This window comes from Protomyctophum bolini (genome assembly GCF_963924005.1).
Source record: "Protomyctophum bolini genome assembly, chromosome: 12".
Classification (NCBI taxonomy): Eukaryota; Metazoa; Chordata; class Actinopteri; order Myctophiformes; family Myctophidae; genus Protomyctophum; species Protomyctophum bolini.
In genome coordinates, this window is record NC_137873.1 from 5874021 (window position 1) to 5894873 (window position 20853).

The 20853-nt window shown below is 47.8% G+C and overlaps 1 protein-coding gene across 1 annotated transcript in view; it reads right to left on the reverse strand.

Annotated features, from left to right (window-relative positions):
* The window catches only part of LOC308325437 (contactin-associated protein-like 4), a gene marked incomplete at both ends in the record, with an annotated part of 161283 nt that overhangs the window by 44336 nt on the left and 96094 nt on the right, over nt 1-20853 (reverse strand). Inside the window, 6 exons of the mRNA XM_080777929.1 lie at nt 1823-1929; nt 6264-6444; nt 10339-10518; nt 11230-11554; nt 15917-16084; nt 16684-16898. Coding sequence (XP_080634055.1) covers nt 1823-1929; nt 6264-6444; nt 10339-10518; nt 11230-11554; nt 15917-16084; nt 16684-16898 — 1176 coding nt within the window. The remainder of the gene's footprint in view (nt 1-1822; nt 1930-6263; nt 6445-10338; nt 10519-11229; nt 11555-15916; nt 16085-16683; nt 16899-20853) is intronic.

The following is a 20853-nucleotide window of genomic DNA, read 5'->3' on the forward strand; positions in this document are numbered from 1 at the left end:
CTGTTTAGTGTGCGTTTAGAGATGTTTTGAAGCAGTTGTGTGAGTGCCGGAGTGTGTTTTCCCCCCCCACGCCCGCCCACCTCCATGTCCTTGCTTACATTATAACCTCAGAGTGCCTTCATGCTTCCCAGACCAGAAACGGGCCCGTGGGTTGTGAGTGCTGCATGCTGAGCTCACAGCGATGGCAGGTGTTGTGAGTATACATGGTGACAGCTTACAGCAATGGCAGTTCAGTCAGAAAACTCTTAAAGGGACACTTCACCCTTTTTGCAAAAAATATATGTTAATGACGTTTAGAAGCTTTAGATCACTTTCCTGGGGGTATTTATGTGTGTAAAATGTGGTTTTAGATATTTTAGATTGTAGCAGTGAGCCTGTTGTCTCTGATGTCATGGACACTGGTCTCACTACCTTCCTGGACTACAATTCCCATAATTCTTTGGTGCACTGCTCCTCCTTGTGGATAGGGGGAGAGACATGTAGTCCAGGAAGGAAGTGAGCCCAGTGTCCATGACATCAGAGACAACAGGCTCACTGCTACAATCTAAAATATCTAAAACCACATATTACACACATAAAGACGCCCAGGAAAGTGTTCTAAAGCTCCTAAACGTCATTAACATATATATTTTTGCAAAAAGGGTGAAGTGTCCCTTTAAGGCTCATACATAGTCTGGATTTTCGGTGGTGGGGTGAGCACCGAACTACAACATGACGTCACTGAGCCGCGGTGAAGAGCAGACCACCGCCACCGCTCCAGCCCTTCCTTCTCTCTGTTTTTACTCACCACCTGCTCAACGTTATTTCAGCTCCGGGTGGTCACCTCACCACCGGAGCGGCGGTCACCTCATCACCGAAAATCCAGACTATGGATAGGCTTTAAATCTACAGTTGATTTAGTCGACCAAAATGTATTTTGGCGGGCCTTGATGCTGTCGTAATGGCTGTTTTTACACGTGGTGAAAATAGCCGATCTACAAGCTTACAACGTGTCGCAGCGCGACGCGTTGTGAGCTTGGAGGTGAGTACATGGAGGTGAACTTACAGCGGTGGCAGCTAGGTGGCGTACGGTGTAGTAGTGAGTACATGGAGGTGAACTTACAGCGGTGGCAGCTAGGTGGCGTACGGTGTAGTGAGTACATGGAGGTGAACTGACAGCGGTGGCAGCTAGGTGGCGTACGGTGTAGTAGTGAGTACATGGAGGTGAACTCACGGCGGTGGCAGCTAGGTGGCGTACGGTGTAGTAGTGAGTACATGGAGGTGAACTTACAGCGGTGGCAGCTAGGTGGCGTACGGTGTAGTGAGTACATGGAGGTGAACTGACAGCGGTGGCAGCTAGGTGGCGTACGGTGTAGTGAGTACATGGTGGTGAACTCACGGCGGTGGCAGCTAGGTGGCGTACGGTGTAGTGAGTACATGGTGGTGAACTCACGGCGGTGGCAGCTAGGTGGCGTACGGTGTAGTGAGTACATGGAGGTGAACTTACGGCGGTGGCAGCTAGGTGGCGTACGGTGTAGTGAGTACATGGTGGTGAACTCACGGCGGTGGCAGCTAGGTGGCGTACGGTGTAGTAGTGAGTACATGGAGGTGAACTCACGGCGGTGGCAGCTAGGTGGCGTACGGTGTAGTAGTGAGTACATGGAGGTGAACTGACAGCGGTGGCAGCTAGGTGGCGTACGGTGTAGTAGTGAGTACATGGAGGTGAACTCACGGCGGTGGCAGCTAGGTGGCGTACGGTGTAGTAGTGAGTACATGGAGGTGAACTCACGGCGGTGGCAGCTAGGTGGTGTACGGTGTAGCGAGTACACGGTGTAGTACTTACGGCGGTGGCAGGTGGCGCCGCTGTAGCCGCTGTTGGAACAGTTGCAGTGGAAGGTTCTCCAGGACTGAGCACAGCGGCCTCCGTGTTCGCAGCGACTCGGAGAGCACCTGGAACAAGAACGAACGCAGAGACAACGTGGACGTCAAGGAAGGTGAACCTAGGGTAGGTACCCTCACAAAAAACATGCAGTAATCCTGGTCACTAAACTGCCTCCCCCTGGCCAGCCGGGGCACCCGCCTGATGGAGGGGAAAGGAACTGGTTGGAATAACGTGTTCCTTCCACGCGCTATACGTCCAACCAGGGAAACTCCCCCCTGTCAGGTTGGAAAGGAGCAACTTGGACACTCAGGCATGAAGGAAGCATGAGTTCAAGTCCGTTGCTCTCCCCTTGTCCCCCATATATGGGGACTAGGTTGGTCTCCCCTTGTCCCCCATATATGGGGACTAGGTTGGTCTCCCCTTGTCCCCCATATATGGGGACTAGGTTGGTCTCCCCTTGTCCCCCATATATGGGGGACTAGGTTGGCGGAGGGTGTGTAGAGCCCATGGATCACATTAGATGATTGACACAGGGGTGAAAAATGGGTTACAAAATCGTGGAATAAAAAAATATATATAAAAAAAAGAAAATAAAGGTGAATGACGTGTGACCGTCTGTATAGGCTCACCCTGGGAATCCTGCACACCCACCACTGACACGGCGGTTAGATCACAGATTAATTTGCGTATACAGCTTGTGTAAGCGTGTGGCTTTGAGAATGAAAAAAAACAACAAAAATAATCTTCGACTTGAACAAAAAATACACAGAATACAAAGGAAGACAGACAGACAGACAGACAGACAGACAGACAGACAGACAGACACCTGTTCTGTTCTAGGACAGCTTGGCATCTGCAGGGGGTTGACACACACGCACACGCACACACACACACACACACACACACACACACACACACACACACACACACACACACACACACACACACACACACACACACACACACACACACACACACACACACACACACACGATAGATGACTAAACCAAACATTGTAAAAAAACATCCCTAGAGTATTACTCAGCATATACCTCTCCATTCCTTTGACTTAAAAACAATACCATTCACTTCAAAGTCACCATGACCTCACTAGCAATATAGGTATTCCTGCATTATGTTGTGTGTGTGTGTGTGTGTGTGTGTGTGTGTGTGTGTGTGTGTGTGTGTGTGTGTGTGCGTGCGTGCCTGCATGTCTGACAATGTGTAGTGTATGTAGTGTCTGCTGACAGCAGGGTTTTGCAAGCAGAATGCTTCACATAACGAGGCTAACAGGGTTGATACTGAGCTAACGGTCGGTCTTTCTGTTTGCATTAGTGTTGCTCAACCTGTCTGTCTATAGCTGTGTCTTCAATGCATTTCTCTATTTTCCACCCCTTTAGTTCTATACTGGTTCCTTTTCCACCAGAACTGGTTCCCTTTCCACCAGAAGAGGTTCCTTTTCCACCAGAACTGGTTCCTTTTCCACCAGAACTGGTTCCTTTTCCACCAGAAGAGGTTCCTTTTCCACCAGAAGAGGTTCCTTTTCCACCAGAACTGGTTCCTTTTCCACCAGAACTGGTTCCTTTTCCACCAGAACTGGTTCCTTTTCCACCAGAAGAGGTTCCTTTTCCACCAGAACTGGTTCCTTTTCCACCAGAAGAGGTTCCTTTTCCACCAGAAGAGGTTCCTTTTCCACCAGAAGAGGTTCCTTTTCCAGCAGAACTGGTTCCTTTTCCACCAGAAGAGGTTCCTTTTCCACCAGAACTGGTTCCTTTTCCACCAGAACTGGTTCCTTTTCCACCAGAAGAGGTTCCTTTTCCACCAGAACTGGTTCCTTTTCCACCAGAACTGGTTCCTTTTCCACCAGAACTGGTTCCTTTTCCACCAGAAGAGGTTCCTTTCCCACCAGAAGAGGTTCCTTTTCCACCAGAAGAACTTTTGGTTCTAGAACTGATTCCTTTATTTATGCTGGGTTATTACAACACATTCACATCTTACAACCTCAATAGTGACACACCCACTCTGGTTCGAACTTCTAGGCCAAGAATAAATGCGTCGCAAAACACGAAGCATTATTGTGAACTTGTAGATCTGGTACCAATGGCCGAAATGTATTTTCTTTTTATATTTTTTATCCCACAATTTTGTAACCCATTTTTCACCCCTGTGTCAATCATCTAATGTGATCCTGGGCTCTACACACCCTCCACCAACCTAGTCCCCATATATGGGGGACAAGGGGAGAGCAACGGACTTGAACTCATGCTTCCTTCATGCCTGAGTAATGTATGTTTTCAAATCAAAATTAAAATCGCCAAAGTTTTCAAATTATTGTAGTGATGTAAAAGTAAAAATTGTGTCTCTGAGATGTGGTGGAGTAGAAGTTAAAGTGGTGTAAATTGTTATTCTTATACAGTAGCCTATCACAACAGTCTCTGCTCTCCGGTGTGGAGGACAGGATTGGAGTGTGGCGTGTTGTTCCCGATAGTGATCAGACGGTCATTATTTTTGATTGAAACCACTGGAGCAAATAATACACACTGAATTGCTCTCACTCTCAAGTTTTGTGTGTGCGTGTGTGTGTGTGTGTGTGTGTGTGTGTGTGTGTGTGTGTGTGAGAGAGGGGGGAGGGGGGATGAGGGACGGGGTGATGAGGGGGGAGGGGCAGAACACCACCAGCAATCAAACGTCAAATGTTTGATCAAACCATGTGACTCCCATTGTAAAAAGCATTGTGGTGGCCCCAAAAAAACCGACCAAACATTTGCTTGATTGGTGTTTGGTAGGTGTGAATGAGGCCTATAATGAGGTCCACAGCAGCAGCGTCTAACCTCGTCTAATATGACACACAGATTAGACAGAAATATAGTGGCATCTAATTACGATGTCCGTTAAGAGAGGAGGACCAATTAATAAATGCTATGAAGATATTATTAAGGTTGACGGTGGATGAAATGCTCCGTTAAGGGGCACGGTGTCATTAACGCTAATGTCTTCCTGCAAGTGCTGATTAAAGCAGCTCGGATAAAAGCAGGTGTGGAGGGAGAACAAAAAAAAAGTTTTGTCGCTTGTTGTAAGTCCAAAACGGTTCCTGGCATATCTCTTCAAATGGGGGTCCTCGGGCCAATTACTGTCAATTTGGGCCATTGAAAAGTTGCGGAACCACGTTCTGCACTGATCAAATTGAAATATGGAGATGTGAGGTTTCTGCCTCGTTGGCTTACTGATGCCTGTGTCCCCTATAGCGATGACATCAGGGAACGACAGCTTTCTACCTCTGGTCTGCTTTGAGGCAGGACTCCAGAGAAGAAGAAGGGAAGATATATTAACCTCATTGTCAGCTCTGTAGCAGTGGCCGGAAAACTGTGTTCTTCTGGCTCAGACCAGTGAAGAAACACGGGGAAGGTTGACCGTATATTAGATCAGTCGATGGGTGGACTAGTGTAGAAACACGGGGAAGGTTGACCGTATATTAGATCAGTCGATGGGTGGACTAGTGAAGAAACACGGGGAAGGTTGACCGTATATTAGATCAGTCGATGGGTGGACTAGTGTAGAAACACGGGGAAGGTTGACCGTATATTAGATCAGTCGATGGGTGGACTAGTGAAGAAACACGGTGAAGGTTGACCGTATATTAGATCAGTCGATGGGTGGCTCGTCCAAGAGAGATTCTGCGCTCTCATTAGAAGGCGGGTGCAAGAAACGTTTAGTAGGACACGACAGCATTTCTCACAGTGGTTATTTCACAGCTCCGCTCTCAGACGAGCAATAACTCTGAAATGTATAAATAGCACACATGGGTGTGTGCGTGTGCAACTGTGCATGCGTGCGTAGGTGTGTGTGTGTGTGTGTGTGTGTTTTCCGCACGCACAACCTGTCCGTCAGGTGATATAATCTCCTCGCGATACAGACAGTACAGCTATCCTCTTCGACAATTACGTTGTCAAGAATCCAATTTCTCCCCCGCGACGTGAAAGAGAGTCCGTCCTAAATATAGAACCCGGACAAGAAAACAATCAAGGGATTTCTCAGAGAGAACTTTAAGTGACTCTTCCTCCTTGACGGAAAAAAGGGCAGCGCAGCTGTTGTGCTATATACGGTCAAATAATTATTACCACAACGCCCAGTGTTGATTCCAGGGAGTCTAAAGATAAAAGGAAACTTTATTGTCCATGGAGTTTACCTAAAATGGAAATCCGTCTTTGGCACACCGGCAGTCAGTTTACAACAATACATTTGCATGGGGCACGGGTATGGGCCCCGGTTGACGCGGAGGAGAGAACACACCCCCACGTCCCCGGCGGGAATCGAACCCAGGACCTTCTAGCAGTGAGGCGACAGCCCCCCCCCCCCCCCCCCTAGCGGTGTTTTCCGTGTGTAAACTGACGGGTGGACTGACCTGTCGATGATGCCACACATGTCCACTTGCAGGTGGCTGTAGTTACCCAGCAGCCTCTGCTGCACCAAGGTCAGGTCCACGGGCCGCCCGGCCGCGGTCAGCAGGCGCATGCAGCCCTGGAAGCCCGGGAAGGGGTTCCTGCAGTCCTCCTGACCGCCCACAGCCTCGCCTACGGGACAGCCTGGAGACGACACACAGGAGACCAGACACTGACACACACAGGAGACCAGACACTGACACACACAGGAGACCAGACACTGACACACAGGAGACCAGACACTGACACACATAGGAGACCAGACACTGACACACACAGGAGACCAGACACTGACACACAGGAGACCAGACACTGACACACAGGAGACCAGACACTGACACACACAGGAGACCAGACACTGACACACAGGAGACCAGACACTGACACACAGGAGACCCAGACACTGACACACAGGAGACCAGACACTGACACACAGGAGACCACACACTGACACACACAGGAGACCACACACTGACACACAGGAGACCACACACTGACACACACAGGAGACCAGACACTGACACACAGGAGACCACACACTGACACACACAGGAGACCACACACTGACACACACAGGAGACCACACACTGACACACACAGGAGACCACACACTGACACACAGGAGACCACACACTGACACACACAGGAGACCAGACACTGACACACAGGAGACCAGACACTGACACACAGGAGACCAGACACTGACACACACAGGAGACCAGACACTGACACACAGGAGACCAGACACTGACACACAGGAGACCCAGACACTGACACACAGGAGACCAGACACTGACACACAGGAGACCACACACTGACACACACAGGAGACCACACACTGACACACAGGAGACCACACACTGACACACACAGGAGACCAGACACTGACACACAGGAGACCACACACTGACACACACAGGAGACCACACACTGACACACAGAGGAGACCACACACTGACACACACAGGAGACCACACACTGACACACAGGAGACCAGACACTGACACACACAGGAGACCACACACTGACACACACAGGAGACCACACACTGACACACACAGGAGACCACACACTGACACACACAGGAGACCACACACTGACACACACAGGAGACCACACACTGACACACACAGGAGACCAGACACTGACACACATAGGAGACCAGACACTGACACACATAGGAGACCACACACTGACACACATAGGAGACCAGACACTGACACACATAGGAGACCAGACACTGACACACAGGAGACCAGACACTGACACACATAGGAGACCAGACACTGACACACAGGAGACCCAGACACTGACACACAGGAGACCACACACTGACACACAGGAGACCAGACACTGACACACATAGGAGACCAGACACTGACACACAGGAGACCACACACTGACACACAGGAGACCACACACTGACACACAGGAGACCACACACTGACACACACAGGAGACCACACACTGACACACAGGAGACCACACACTGACACACACAGGAGACCACACACTGACACACAGGAGACCAGACACTGGCACACACAGGAGACCAGACACTGACACACACAGGAGACCACACACTGACACACAGGAGACCACACACTGACACACACAGGAGACCAGACACTGACACACATAGGAGACCAGACACTGACACACAGGAGACCAGACACTGACACACAGGAGACCACACACTGACACACAGGAGACCAGACACTGGCACACACAGGAGACCAGACACTGACACACATAGGAGACCAGACACTGACACACAGGAGACCAGACACTGACACACATAGGAGACCAGACACTGACACACAGGAGACCAGACACTGACACACAGGAGACCAGACACTGACACACAGGAGACCCAGACACTGACACACAGGAGACCACACACTGACACACAGGAGACCACACACGGACACACACAGGAGACCACACACTGACACACAGGAGACCAGACACTGGCACACACAGGAGACCACACACTGACACACAGGAGACCAGACACTGACACACAGGAGACCACACACTGACACACACAGGAGACCACACACTGACACACAGGAGACCAGACACTGGCACACACAGGAGACCACACACTGACACACAGGAGACCACACACTGACACACAGGAGACCACACACTGACACACATAGGAGACCAGACACTGACACACACAGGAGACCACACACTGACACACATAGGAGACCAGACACTGACACACACAGGAGACCCAGACACTGACACACAGGAGACCAGACACTGGCACACACAGGAGACCACACACTGACACACAGGAGACCACACACTGACACACAGGAGACCACACACTGACACACATAGGAGACCAGACACTGACACACACAGGAGACCACACACTGACACACATAGGAGACCAGACACTGACACACAGGAGACCACACACTGACACACATAGGAGACCAGACACTGACACACACAGGAGACCCAGACACTGACACACAGGAGACCAGACACTGACACACACAGGAGACCACACACTGACACACACAGGAGACCACACACTGACACACAGGAGACCAGACACTGACACACAAAGGAGACCAGACACTGACACACACAGGAGACCAGACACTGACACACATAGGAGACCAGACACTGACACACATAGGAGACCAGACACTGACACACACAGGAGACCAGACACTGACACACATAGGAGACCAGACACTGACACACATAGGAGACCAGACACTGACACACAGGAGACCAGACACTGACACACAGGAGACCAGACACTGACACACACAGGAGACCAGACACTGACACACAGGAGACCAGACACTGACACACAGGAGACCAGACACTGACACACACAGGAGATCAGACACTGACACACAGGAGACCAGACACTGACACACACAGGAGACCAGACACTGACACACACAGGAGACCAGACACTGACACACAGGAGACCAGACACTGACACACAGGAGACCAGACACTGACACACACAGGAGACCAGACACTGACACACAGGAGACCACACACTGACACACACAGGAGACCAGACACTGACACACACAGGAGACCAGACACTGACACACAGGAGACCAGACACTGACACACACAGGAGACCAGACACTGACACACACAGGAGACCAGACACTGACACACATAGGAGACCAGACACTGACACACATAGGAGACCAGACACTGACACACACAGGAGACCAGACACTGACACACAGGAGACCAGACACTGACACACACAGGAGACCAGACACTGACACACACAGGAGACCAGACACTGACACACACAGGAGACCAGACACTGACACACACAGGAGACCAGACACTGACACACACAGGAGACCAGACACTGACACACATAGGAGACCAGACACTGACACACAGGAGACCAGACACTGACACACAGGAGACCAGACACTGACACACTAGTCTAAAACTAGTCTAGTTTTTATTTGTTGACGAAATTGTCAATACATTTAGTCGTCATAGCTTAGTTTTTATTTAGTTTCCATTTAGTTTTCGTCAGTGTGAAAAAAGGTAGTCGACAAACATTTTTCGTCTTAGTTTCAGTCGACAAAAACAAGACTGTTCCGCAGTGGTTCTCAATCTTTTCAAGAATAATTTCAGGCCCTAACATTAAACTATACGCCACATAAAGAGTTTCCATGGGTAGGCCGTAACATTACGATAAGAGTTTCCATGGGTAGGCCCTAACATTACGATAAGAGTTTCCATGGGTAGGCCCTAACATTACGATAAGAGTTTCCATGGGTAGGCCCTAACATTACGATAAGAGTTTCCATTGGGTAGGCCCTAACATTACGATTGTGGGGAATTATTTTGGGTAGTTCTAATCCCGGTTGTGGTTTCCTGCCTGATGGCTACAAGTCATTGACTACAACATGACGTAAGTTACCTTCCACTCCCGACGGGATCATGAACTCACAAAGCAATGCTTCCCAGCTTAGTGGACGTGCACTAATAATTGTAACTGTTTCAATTGTAATTCTCACTTACCACCAAAGAAGAGGTCACTTCCTGTGGCGACGGGAAACAAAGGGCTGGCGTGAGCGGTGGCTCCGCCTCCTTCCTCTCCACCGTCCACGGTGATGGTCACATGACCAGGTCTGGTGGTCACATGACCAGGTCTGGACGTCAGCTCCACAGAATGCCACTGGCCGTCGTTAAGGTCTGACCCTGACAGACACACACACACACACACAGTCACGCACACACACACACACACACACACACACACACACACACGCACGTATTCGTGATGTTATGATGACAGCCGTGTTTTGTCGCATATCACTTCCGATCTCTGTGTCGGGGCAGAGAAAGAAAGGACTGATCACAGCGTCGGCTATGGGGCAGTGGTATAAACCTTGTTTTGACCAGAAGTGCCTCCCCTGCTTGACACTCAGCATCAAGGGTTGAATTGGGGGGTATAAGTCCCTGCTGTGACATACTAGCGTCATGTCCAGGGGGTGTCCTTGTACATCAAGCTGCCTCATGGCTACAGACACAGGAGATAGGCTCCTGTCTTATGGGCCTCATGGCTACAGAAACAGGAGATAGGCTCCTGCCCTATGGGCCTCATGGCTACAGAAACAGGAGATAGGCTCCTGCCCCTATGGGCCTCATGGCTACAGAAACAGGAGATAGGCTCCTGCCCTATGGGCCTCATGGCTACAGAAACAGGAGATAGGCTCCTGCCCCTATGGGCCTCATGGCTACAGAAACAGGAGATAGGCTCCTGCCCCTATGGGCCTCATGGCTACAGAAACAGGAGATAGGCTCCTGCCCTGTGGCTCGGCAAGGCTATCTATCTACCTATCTATCTAGACATGAAACAGTTTGTGAACCACTAGCTGGTATGAGAGGTCAGACGGGTGTGTGCCTCACCTGCACTGATCTCCAGCAGAGCCCTGCCAGCCTGGTGGATCTGCAGGCGGAGCTTGGCCTCGCTCAGGTACAGCCAGGCCACGCCCCCCCCCTGCTGCTGGGGATTAAGGGGCAGGTCAAAGGTCAGGAGTAGCCCCGCCTTGTTCCACGTGCGGAACTGCAGTCCCACGCTCCACGGCGGCGGCCCTCCTCCTCCTCCTCCCCCTCCCCCTCCCCCCCCTCCTCCTCCTCCCGCCGTTGCCCCCGGCAACCGCAGGAAGCTCTGGGAGCCGACGAACGTCACGGCGACGGAGACTGGCTCGGCGCATGAGAAGGTCACGTGACCCTGAGAGAGAGAGAGAGAGAGAGAGAGAGAGAGAAAACTGAACTTAACAGCTCATAAAAATAGTCAAAACATACTTGTGCTTTTTTGTCTACAAGCTCACAACGCATCGCGCTGCGACGCCTTGTGAGCTTGTAGATCGGCTATACTTTCAGCACGCAAAACAAAGTGTCTAATCTGCCATTATACGACGCAGTCGAGGCCTGCCCAAATACATTTTTGTCGACAAAATCAACTGTGTAGATTCAGTCGACTAAAATCCTATGATATGAACTAGACTATATAGTATATTGGGTATAGGACCCAAGAGCAGACAGCTGAGGCTGAGGCAGAAGATCTCAACATGTATAGACAAAAGGTTCAGGAACAGAACACACCGAGACATACAAATAATAATCGGACAAGGAACTGACAGAACAGGGGAGTATATAAGGGCAGGGGAAAACAGGACACAGGTGAACACGACTGACAATCAGCACTAGGATAGGCTAACAGGCAAACAGAACACCAGGTGACTGGGGTTACACTAATACAGGGAGGTGAGACAAGGCCGGTGACATCAAACAAGGCAGACAGGAAACACAGGAACAAGACTACAAAATAAGAGTATACACACTAAAACACACAAACTATAGGAACAAGGAACACTAGAACACAGCAGAAAACGTCAGATCGTGACAAAAATATGACTAAAACGAAATGGCATTGTATGGAGGCCGGGGTATAATTATGCGTGTGACATCATAACCATATACCCGGAGGTTTTGTGGAGACGGCCGACTGAGGTGGCAAAAAAACTACTTTGACTGCCTATACTGTACATCCAAACAGAAAAGCCTGATCTGTTTGGATCTGATTGCATCAAACAACGTTAAACTCACTTTGTCACTTACTCTATATTTATGACTAAAACTATATGATTAAAACGTCATCATAATCAGGATAATGTGCTGTCAGAATCAACACTGGGAGACAGGGAGGGACAGAGACAAGAGAGGGAACAAGAGAGGAGAGGAGAGAAGGTTGCGAGAGATGGACAAAGCTAAGGTATACAGAGAGACACGGGCACTCACGCGGCATGCACACGCATACACACACACACACACACACACACACACACACACACACACGCACACACACACACACACACATGAATATGGAGGGGGGGGAGGGGTGTTGGTTTTGTCCAGTGTTCACACAGATCTCCTCAGAGAGGACAGCGACTGTACATTAGCATAACGATGATAACACAACCATGGCAGGCTCACACAGGAAAAACTAAAAGCACAGCAATGTCACCTACAGTACAGTATAGCAGCTTACAGTAGATACTGTACTGCAGATACATATCATTATAGCAGCTTATAGAGAGGAGAGATATAGATCAGTGGTTTTCAACACAGTTTTTTGTATCAAGGCCCGTTAGCCTCTCAGAGTCAGACCCATTTGAGACACGGACCACCATTTGATGACATTTATCCTCTCAGACCCATTTGAGCCACGGAACCACCGTTTGATGAGGTTTAGCCTCTCAGACCCAAAACTTTGAATTGTTGTTGTTGTCGTTGGATAGGATTTTGTCCACAATTCCATGTTGTATTGATGTTGGTGGTAAGGATATAGGAGAAATAAACGTTGATCAAAATACACAATTATTCTTCAGTCTCTAATTGTGTAATAGACTTCTTGTATAAGTTAAATAATGCAGATGTTTAACAGTCATTTTAAGATGTATAGAAGGATCCATATTTTGGTTATACCAACACTCCGTCATTCAGCTTCAGGGGAACCACCTGGAACCCCCTCAACGACCTCCTGGTGGTCCCCGGACCACTGGTTGAAAAACCACTGCTGCAGATACCGTACATAGATATAGGATAGAATTATAGCAGCTTATAGCGAGGAGATACTGCAGATAAGAGACTGAGGGATAAAAAGAGAAAATCCTACACATCCTGATGAGGTGAACAGAGAGAGAAGAGATCATATCTGCAGAGGTAAAGGCAGCGTGTGCATCTGCCTCAGATCTACATTATTGTGACTTCTCCAGTTTTTCCTCGTTGTTAAATCCAGCGCAGTGATATCTCATTGAGACATGGAGGTCAGAAGGTTTATTTTATTATTTCCCGGATTCCCTTCATCCATTCTCTAACAGTAATTCCTTTCTGCTCCTATATGTATCTATGTGGTGTATGGAATGCATTGAAAGTTATATGCTCTGCTCTGGGGTTTGTTGTTGATATCAGAGCTGTGTCTCGGTGCACAGATAATCTCGGTTAATCACATGAGCAGAGTCACACCGCCATACTAAACTAAAGGGTTAATGGTCAATCTGAGCTGAAGAGTCTTAATTGATTAATTAATGAGCTTATGTATATGAAGCATCATCAACGTTACCGCCGACGGATTAATGAAATCTTCGTCCAGAAACAGTATCAAATACTGACTGACTGTCGTAAATGATACAGAGCCACCTCCCTGACAATATTGCCTGAGCCTGTGATGTCAGAACTTCTGTGCTCTATCTCAGCGGTTCCCAGACCTTTTAGCCCCCGACCCAACGTGTCGCTTCGCGTCGCGTTGTGAGCTTGTATAGGTCGGCTATTTTCACTACTAAGTAACCCATTTTGGCCTGACATCGATAGTCTTTTCTGAAAAACCTCATGTTTATTTTTTTTATTTATATATTTTTTATCCCACGATTTTTGTAACCCATTTTTCACCCCTGTGTCAATCATCTAATGTGATCCTGGGCTCTACACACCCTCCACCAACCTAGTCCCCATAATATATGGGGGACAAGGGGAGAGCAACGGACTTGAACTCATGCTTCCTTCATGCCCGAGTGTCCAAGTTGCTCCTTTACACCTGACAGGGGGCCGGGAGTTTCCCTGGTTGGACGTCGTAGCGCGTGGAAGGAACACGTTATTCCAACCAGTTCCTTTCCCCTCCATCAGGCCAAACCTCATGTTTCTATATCAGTGGTTCTCAATATTTCATGTCGAGGTCCCCAAACATTATCTGTAATTGTCCGCCGACCCACATCTGAAAATATGTTGTTCCAGGAACCCCCCCCCCCCCCCAGAAGCAAAGATTTGAGTTAAAAACGGAAACTCTGAAAGAATATATATTCAAAGATTTGAGGCACATTTTCACGATAAAAAAAAAAATAGCAGACCTACAAGTTATGAGCTTGTAGATCTGCTATTTTTCAATAGCTAAAGTATAACATAATGCAAAACGCCAAAAGGGGTTCCCACCCCAAAATGGGTTAAACATTTGTTTTAAAATGTATGAAATTACTGGTACAAAATCATTGAATTCGTTTTTCATTCATGCAAACATATTGCCTTTAAAAAAAATGCTCAGTGGGACACAGTGTTAGGCCATCTTGTGACTAGCATTTTCGTTTACTTTCCGTTCCCACGGCAGGGGCACGAATACACACTTTTTTCTCACGGCCTATATACTGTATATATGCAAGCTTTCCACCCGACCGATATCCATTATGTTGTTGCGGCGGGCCGGTGTGTTTTCTGAGCCCAGCGGTAATGACCCTATACAGGTCTGGTGCTGAGGCTGCAGTTGTTAATGGATTGCGGCGGAGTGTGGAGCTTTCTTATCCCATTTTGGGGCGGGAACCCGTTTTGGTGTTATAGCATTATGCTATGCTTTAGCTATTGAAAAATAGCAAGATCTACAAGCTCGTAGCGCGCCACCGAGTGGCGCGCTACGAGCTTGTAGGTCTGCTATTTTTTGAAAAATCCAAGGACTGACATATAGAAACAGCTTTTTCAGAAAACTGTCAGGATTTAGAAAGGAGACATTTTTTTAAGCTGATCTCAGGTCAGAATGGGTTATAAGCATGCAGAGACAGGACATCAGCGTTGCTATCTTTATACAGTAATGGTCAGGAACGCACACGCACGCACGCACACACACACACACACACACGCACACACACACACACACACACACACACACTCTAGATCACATCTACAAGAGAACCGCGTCCCACAGCTCCCACTAAAGCACTAAAGTACAAACGTTTATACTATGGATGACAGAACTCCTGTGAAACTCAGCACTATTTTATGTTAGCAGCCTCAAGCTACCTTTAACGCGCGAAAAGAGAAAATTAATGTTTGCCCATAATGATATTGCCAAAACTATATATAAACTGTATTTTCTTATTGTTTTTAATCCTTGGGACCTATAGCTACTGGATGCCACTATACTAACACCTACGCATTATTACGACTGCTTGCTTGTATTGCATTGGATGGATGCCAACAGATTAATTTCGTTGTATACATTTTGTGTTCAATGACAAAATAAAATCGAACTATACTATACTATACTGACCATCACAGTGACCAGGTGGTGGCGCTGTCGGGCCATGTGGACCAGGTTGAGGCCGTTGTAGAGCAGGTTCTCCATGCAGCCGTGGAAGGAGGAGCTCCAGCTCTTCTTGGATTGGACGACGGCTCTCTGAGAGGCGGGGCTCTGATGGACGGCTCCTCCCACGCTCAGCTGGACAGGCACACGACAATACACACATTATACCACAGGTCGTTTCCAGGAAGCCCTCCGATTGGTTGAAACAGCCTTCTAGTGGTGGATCAAACAAGCACTACTCCACACCTATAATCAAAACAAAGAATTCAGCTGCTCTGTTTTCCCAGAGCGCTAGCAAACTCGGTGGCTATAGGCTAGCTAGTTTCTTGGGACATTTGTGGTCGTAGTGACTACATCTGTCATTAAAAGATTATGTTTTTTCAGCGGTAACTGTTGTATAATTGCAATATTACACCCGAGGGTGTGGTTTAACATGATTATTGCCATTTCAGTGATGCTTGCGGAACTCGACTACGTCTCGTTCCCATGACTATTTTCAGCATGCAACCAAGTGTAAAATGACTTATACTGGATCTCTTGTCCACTAGTCCCTTCCCTAGTCCCTAACCTACCTGTGTGACCACCCAGTGGGTGAAGGTCTCTCAGGGAGGAGGAGGAGTCTCTATGCGTACCTGTGTGACCACCCAGTGGGTGAAAGTCTCTGGGGGGAGGAGGGTGTACCTGTGTGACCACCCAGTGGGTGAAGGTCTCGGGGGGGGGAGGAGGGTCTCTACCTGTGTGACCACCCAGTGGGTGAAGGTCTCGGGGAGGAGGGTCTGCGCGGTGCTTCTATCCACGGTGAGGTTGAGCTGAGCGCCAAGCCTCTCCACCTCCACATGGTGCCACTGCTGGTCGTCCAGAAGACTGCCCAGGCTGAGCAGACGACGGCCGTCAGGGGGGAGAGTCCTGCCTGGAACATATAACAGGCTGTCAGGGGGGAGCGTCCTGCCTGGAACACATAACAGGAAAGGTGGGCGCCATGCAGGTAAGAATGTATTACTTCTTCCAAAACCGCAAGTGCTATTTCTTTTGTTTTTTAATGTTTTTTTTTTGTGGCTTTCTCGCCTTTATTACTTGCGCAAGCAGAGCGCGCAAGTACTAGTTTCGCCCAGGACGATATTCGATACGTATGTATGCACCGTCCCAGCAAAGGACGTAATGACTACTTGTGCCTGACACGGAAGTGGCACAATGCAAGGCATTGGGTCCTTTAATACCCTGACGTCATTTGCTGGGACGGTGCATACGCAACAAAAGTGCCGCAAAGTAACCACAGTATACCGCTAATCAACTTATCGAAAGCCGTCACTCATGCGTATGAGTAATGACTACTTGTCCTTGATATGGCAGTGGTGTCATATTATTACATACATGTATAGATGGAGCATTACCTTTAATCCTCCCGACACTAAAACATATCGTCCTTACGTCACCATCGAAAACCAATTACACCTTGGCATTGGGTCCTTTAATGCACATCTTTATTACGTCATCATTGAGAGCTACGTAGTTTACAAGCTTTGGGCTCTACACACCCTCCACCAACCTAGTCCTCATATATGGGGGACAAGGGGAGAGCAACGGACTTGAACTCATGCTTTGGGTAAATGTTTTTAATTTAGACTTCCGAAAATGTAGATTTTCACCTCGTCCTCTTCCACAATACCTTCCTTATTGTAAAACACATGGGTTCCATATAGTCATCATCTTCAGGGTTAAACTCATCTCGTCGTATTGTAATCACTCGTGTCGAGTTGTCGATGTGCAACAGATCTTTGACTACAAACAACAGGAGTTTTAGTGTTGCGGCTCTGCCTGTCCATATCCTACTCCAAGTAGATCTGAAATGGTGTCAAGTTCTGGAACCATTCTTGCAAGACATTAGTCAACAGAGCGCCTGATATACAATGTACAGATGCTGGACAAGTCAACGAAGGTTCCACTTAACGTTTCCCGATGTTTTAAATACTGGCGAATACTGCCCACATCAACGGATGACGTCAGTCCACATGATGCACCTTCTATATTCATCTATTAGTGTAGATTTTTTCTAAATCACTGAATTCCCATTGACAATGAATGTGCACACACACACACGCACACACGCACACACGCGCACACACACACACACACACACACACACACACACACACACACACACACACACACACACACACACACACACACACACACACACACACACACACACACACACACACACACACACACACACACACACACACACACACACACACACACACACGCACACACACACCTGATTAAGGCCTGGGTGGATATATCTGCATACTGCCACGGAGGACCGGCCGACGGAGCGACATCAATAAGAGAAAATGCACGATTCTACAAACCCACTGCGGTTTGAAAAACAAAACAAAAAAAGACAGCAGGACGCCTTTAATGATATACAGTAAGAGAGAGAGAGAGAGAGAGAGAGAGAGAGAGAGAGAGAGAGAGAGAGAGAGAGAGAGAGAGAGAGAGAGAGAGAGAGAGAGAGAGAGAGAGAGAGAGAGAGAGAGAGAGAGAGAGCTGTTTGTTTCCAGCCGTGTGGAAAGATTAACCTAGCCGTTAATAGATGGATTTAAGAATGGATTAATCACATTAGAAATATCATCAGGTGTGCTGATTAGTGATTAGACAGAGTTTTTGTCAGAGCAGCAGCATTATTGGCATTATTGGAACAAAAAGGGCACGTATATTAAAATTTATTTTAACAGCCAAATATTTTCTGAGGTTGGTACTTCAGTATAAAAAGGTCTGAAAATAATGGGTTTAAAGTCTGGCTTCAAAACGTCGCAAAGAAAAAGTGAAAAGTCTTTCTTCCATTATTGTTCAAAAGGTGTTTCTTCCACTTTGCGCTGCGATACCGAAAGTGAAAAGACATAACAGCCACGTATAGGCCCTACAGAAGTGTATACACAAGTGTATTGCTCTTAAAGAGCACATCCAAAAGCTCACATAACAAGTCTTGTTGAGATGTTGTGTTGAATAATGCTATCATTATGCTTTTGAAAACTTGGAATGAGATTCTTTAATATATATATTTTTTATCCCACGATTTTGTAACCCATTTTTCACCCCTGTGTCAATCATCTAATGTGATCCATGGGCTCTACACACCCTCCACCAACCTAGTCCCCATATATGGGGGACATGGGGAGAGCAACGGACTTATGGTGACACGGGGAGAACATGCAAACTCCACACAGAAAGGCCCTTTCGCCAACCCCGCCTTCGGGTATGGGCACTGATGGAGGAGGAAACACACCACCAGCGCCCACCGCGTCCCGAGCGGGGAATCTTGTTGAGATGTTGTGTTGAATAATGCTATCATTGTGCTTTTTGAAAACTTGGAATGAGATTCTGCATTATAGTGACTATATTACCCAGAATGCAGTTGGGGGACGAGCACGCAAATGACTCCCGGAGTCACTGCGTGCTCTCGTGCTCCCGGCGTCCATTTACCTCTAATAAAACTCTCCTCTCGTGACGGCACAGAATATACCGAGGGCGGATAAGGATGAGGCAGGGCGACGCTGGCCGCGCTACGAGGGAGTCAGAGCAGAGCTCTGATGAAGGTAAAGCAGAGAGAGGATATACGAGGATGGCCGTGGGGAGCGCTCATAAATGAATAAGGCCGTCTGTTAATTCCAGATGTTTGGCAGATGTTTGGAGGCTTGTGCACGAGGCAGGGATTATGTGACTATAGCAGGTGTGATCGTTTTCTAACCAAGATCTACTGTATTTACATGAATAAAGATCAGACAACTTAAGATAAACTATGTTTCTGTCTGTATGCTTTTCATGTGTTTATGAGGTGACAGTACTTCATTAGAGCCCTTGGTGTGGTTGTTATGTCATGTGTTTATGAGGTGACAGTACTTCAGTAGAGCCCTTGGTGTGGTTGTGTCATGTGTTTATGAGGTGACAGTACTTCATTAGAGCCCTTGGTGTGGTTGTTATGTCATGTGTTTATGAGGTGACAGTACTTCAGTAGAGCCCTTGGTGTGGTTGTTATGTCATGTGTTCATGAGGTGACAGTACTTCAGTAGAGCCCTTGGTGTGGTTGTGTCATGTGTTTATGAGGTGACAGTACTTCATTAGAGCCCTTGGTGTGGTTGTTATGTCATGTGTTTATGAGGTGACAGTACTTCAGTAGAGCCCTTGGTGTGGTTGTTATGTCATGTGTTCATGAGGTGACAGTACTTCAGTAGAGCCCTTGGTGTGGTTGTGTCATGTGTTCATGAGGTGACAGTACTTCATTAGAGCCCTTGGTGTGGTTGTTATGTCATGTGTTTATGAGGTGACAGTACTTCATTAGAGTCCTTGGTGTGGTTGTTATGTCATGTGTTCATGAGGTGACAGTACTTCATTAGAGCCCTTGGTGTGGTTGTTATGTCATGTGTTTATGAGGTGACAGTACTTCATTAGACCCCTTGGTGTGGTTGTTATGTCATGTGTTTATGAGGTGACAGTACTTCATTAGAGCCCTTGGTGTGGTTGTTATGTCATGTGTTTATGAGGTGACAGTACTTCATTAGACCCCTTGGTGTGGTTGTTATGTCATGTGTTTATGAGGTGACAGTACTTCATTAGAGCCCTTGGTGTGGTTATGTCGTCATGTGTTTATAAGGTGACAGTACTTCATTAGACCTCTTGATGTGCAAAGGAACAAAGGAAAGGAAAGGTTTACCCAGGGAAACTGGACTAAGCTCAAGAACTTGTTTACAGCCAGGCCCTGCTCATAGAACATCAGCAAAACAATATATTAATCAACAACCGGCCTGCCCCGCGGCCTGCAAAAAAAGAATATATATATATCCCACGATTTTGTAACCCATTTTTCACCCCTGTGTCAATCATCTAATGTGATCCTGGGCTCTACA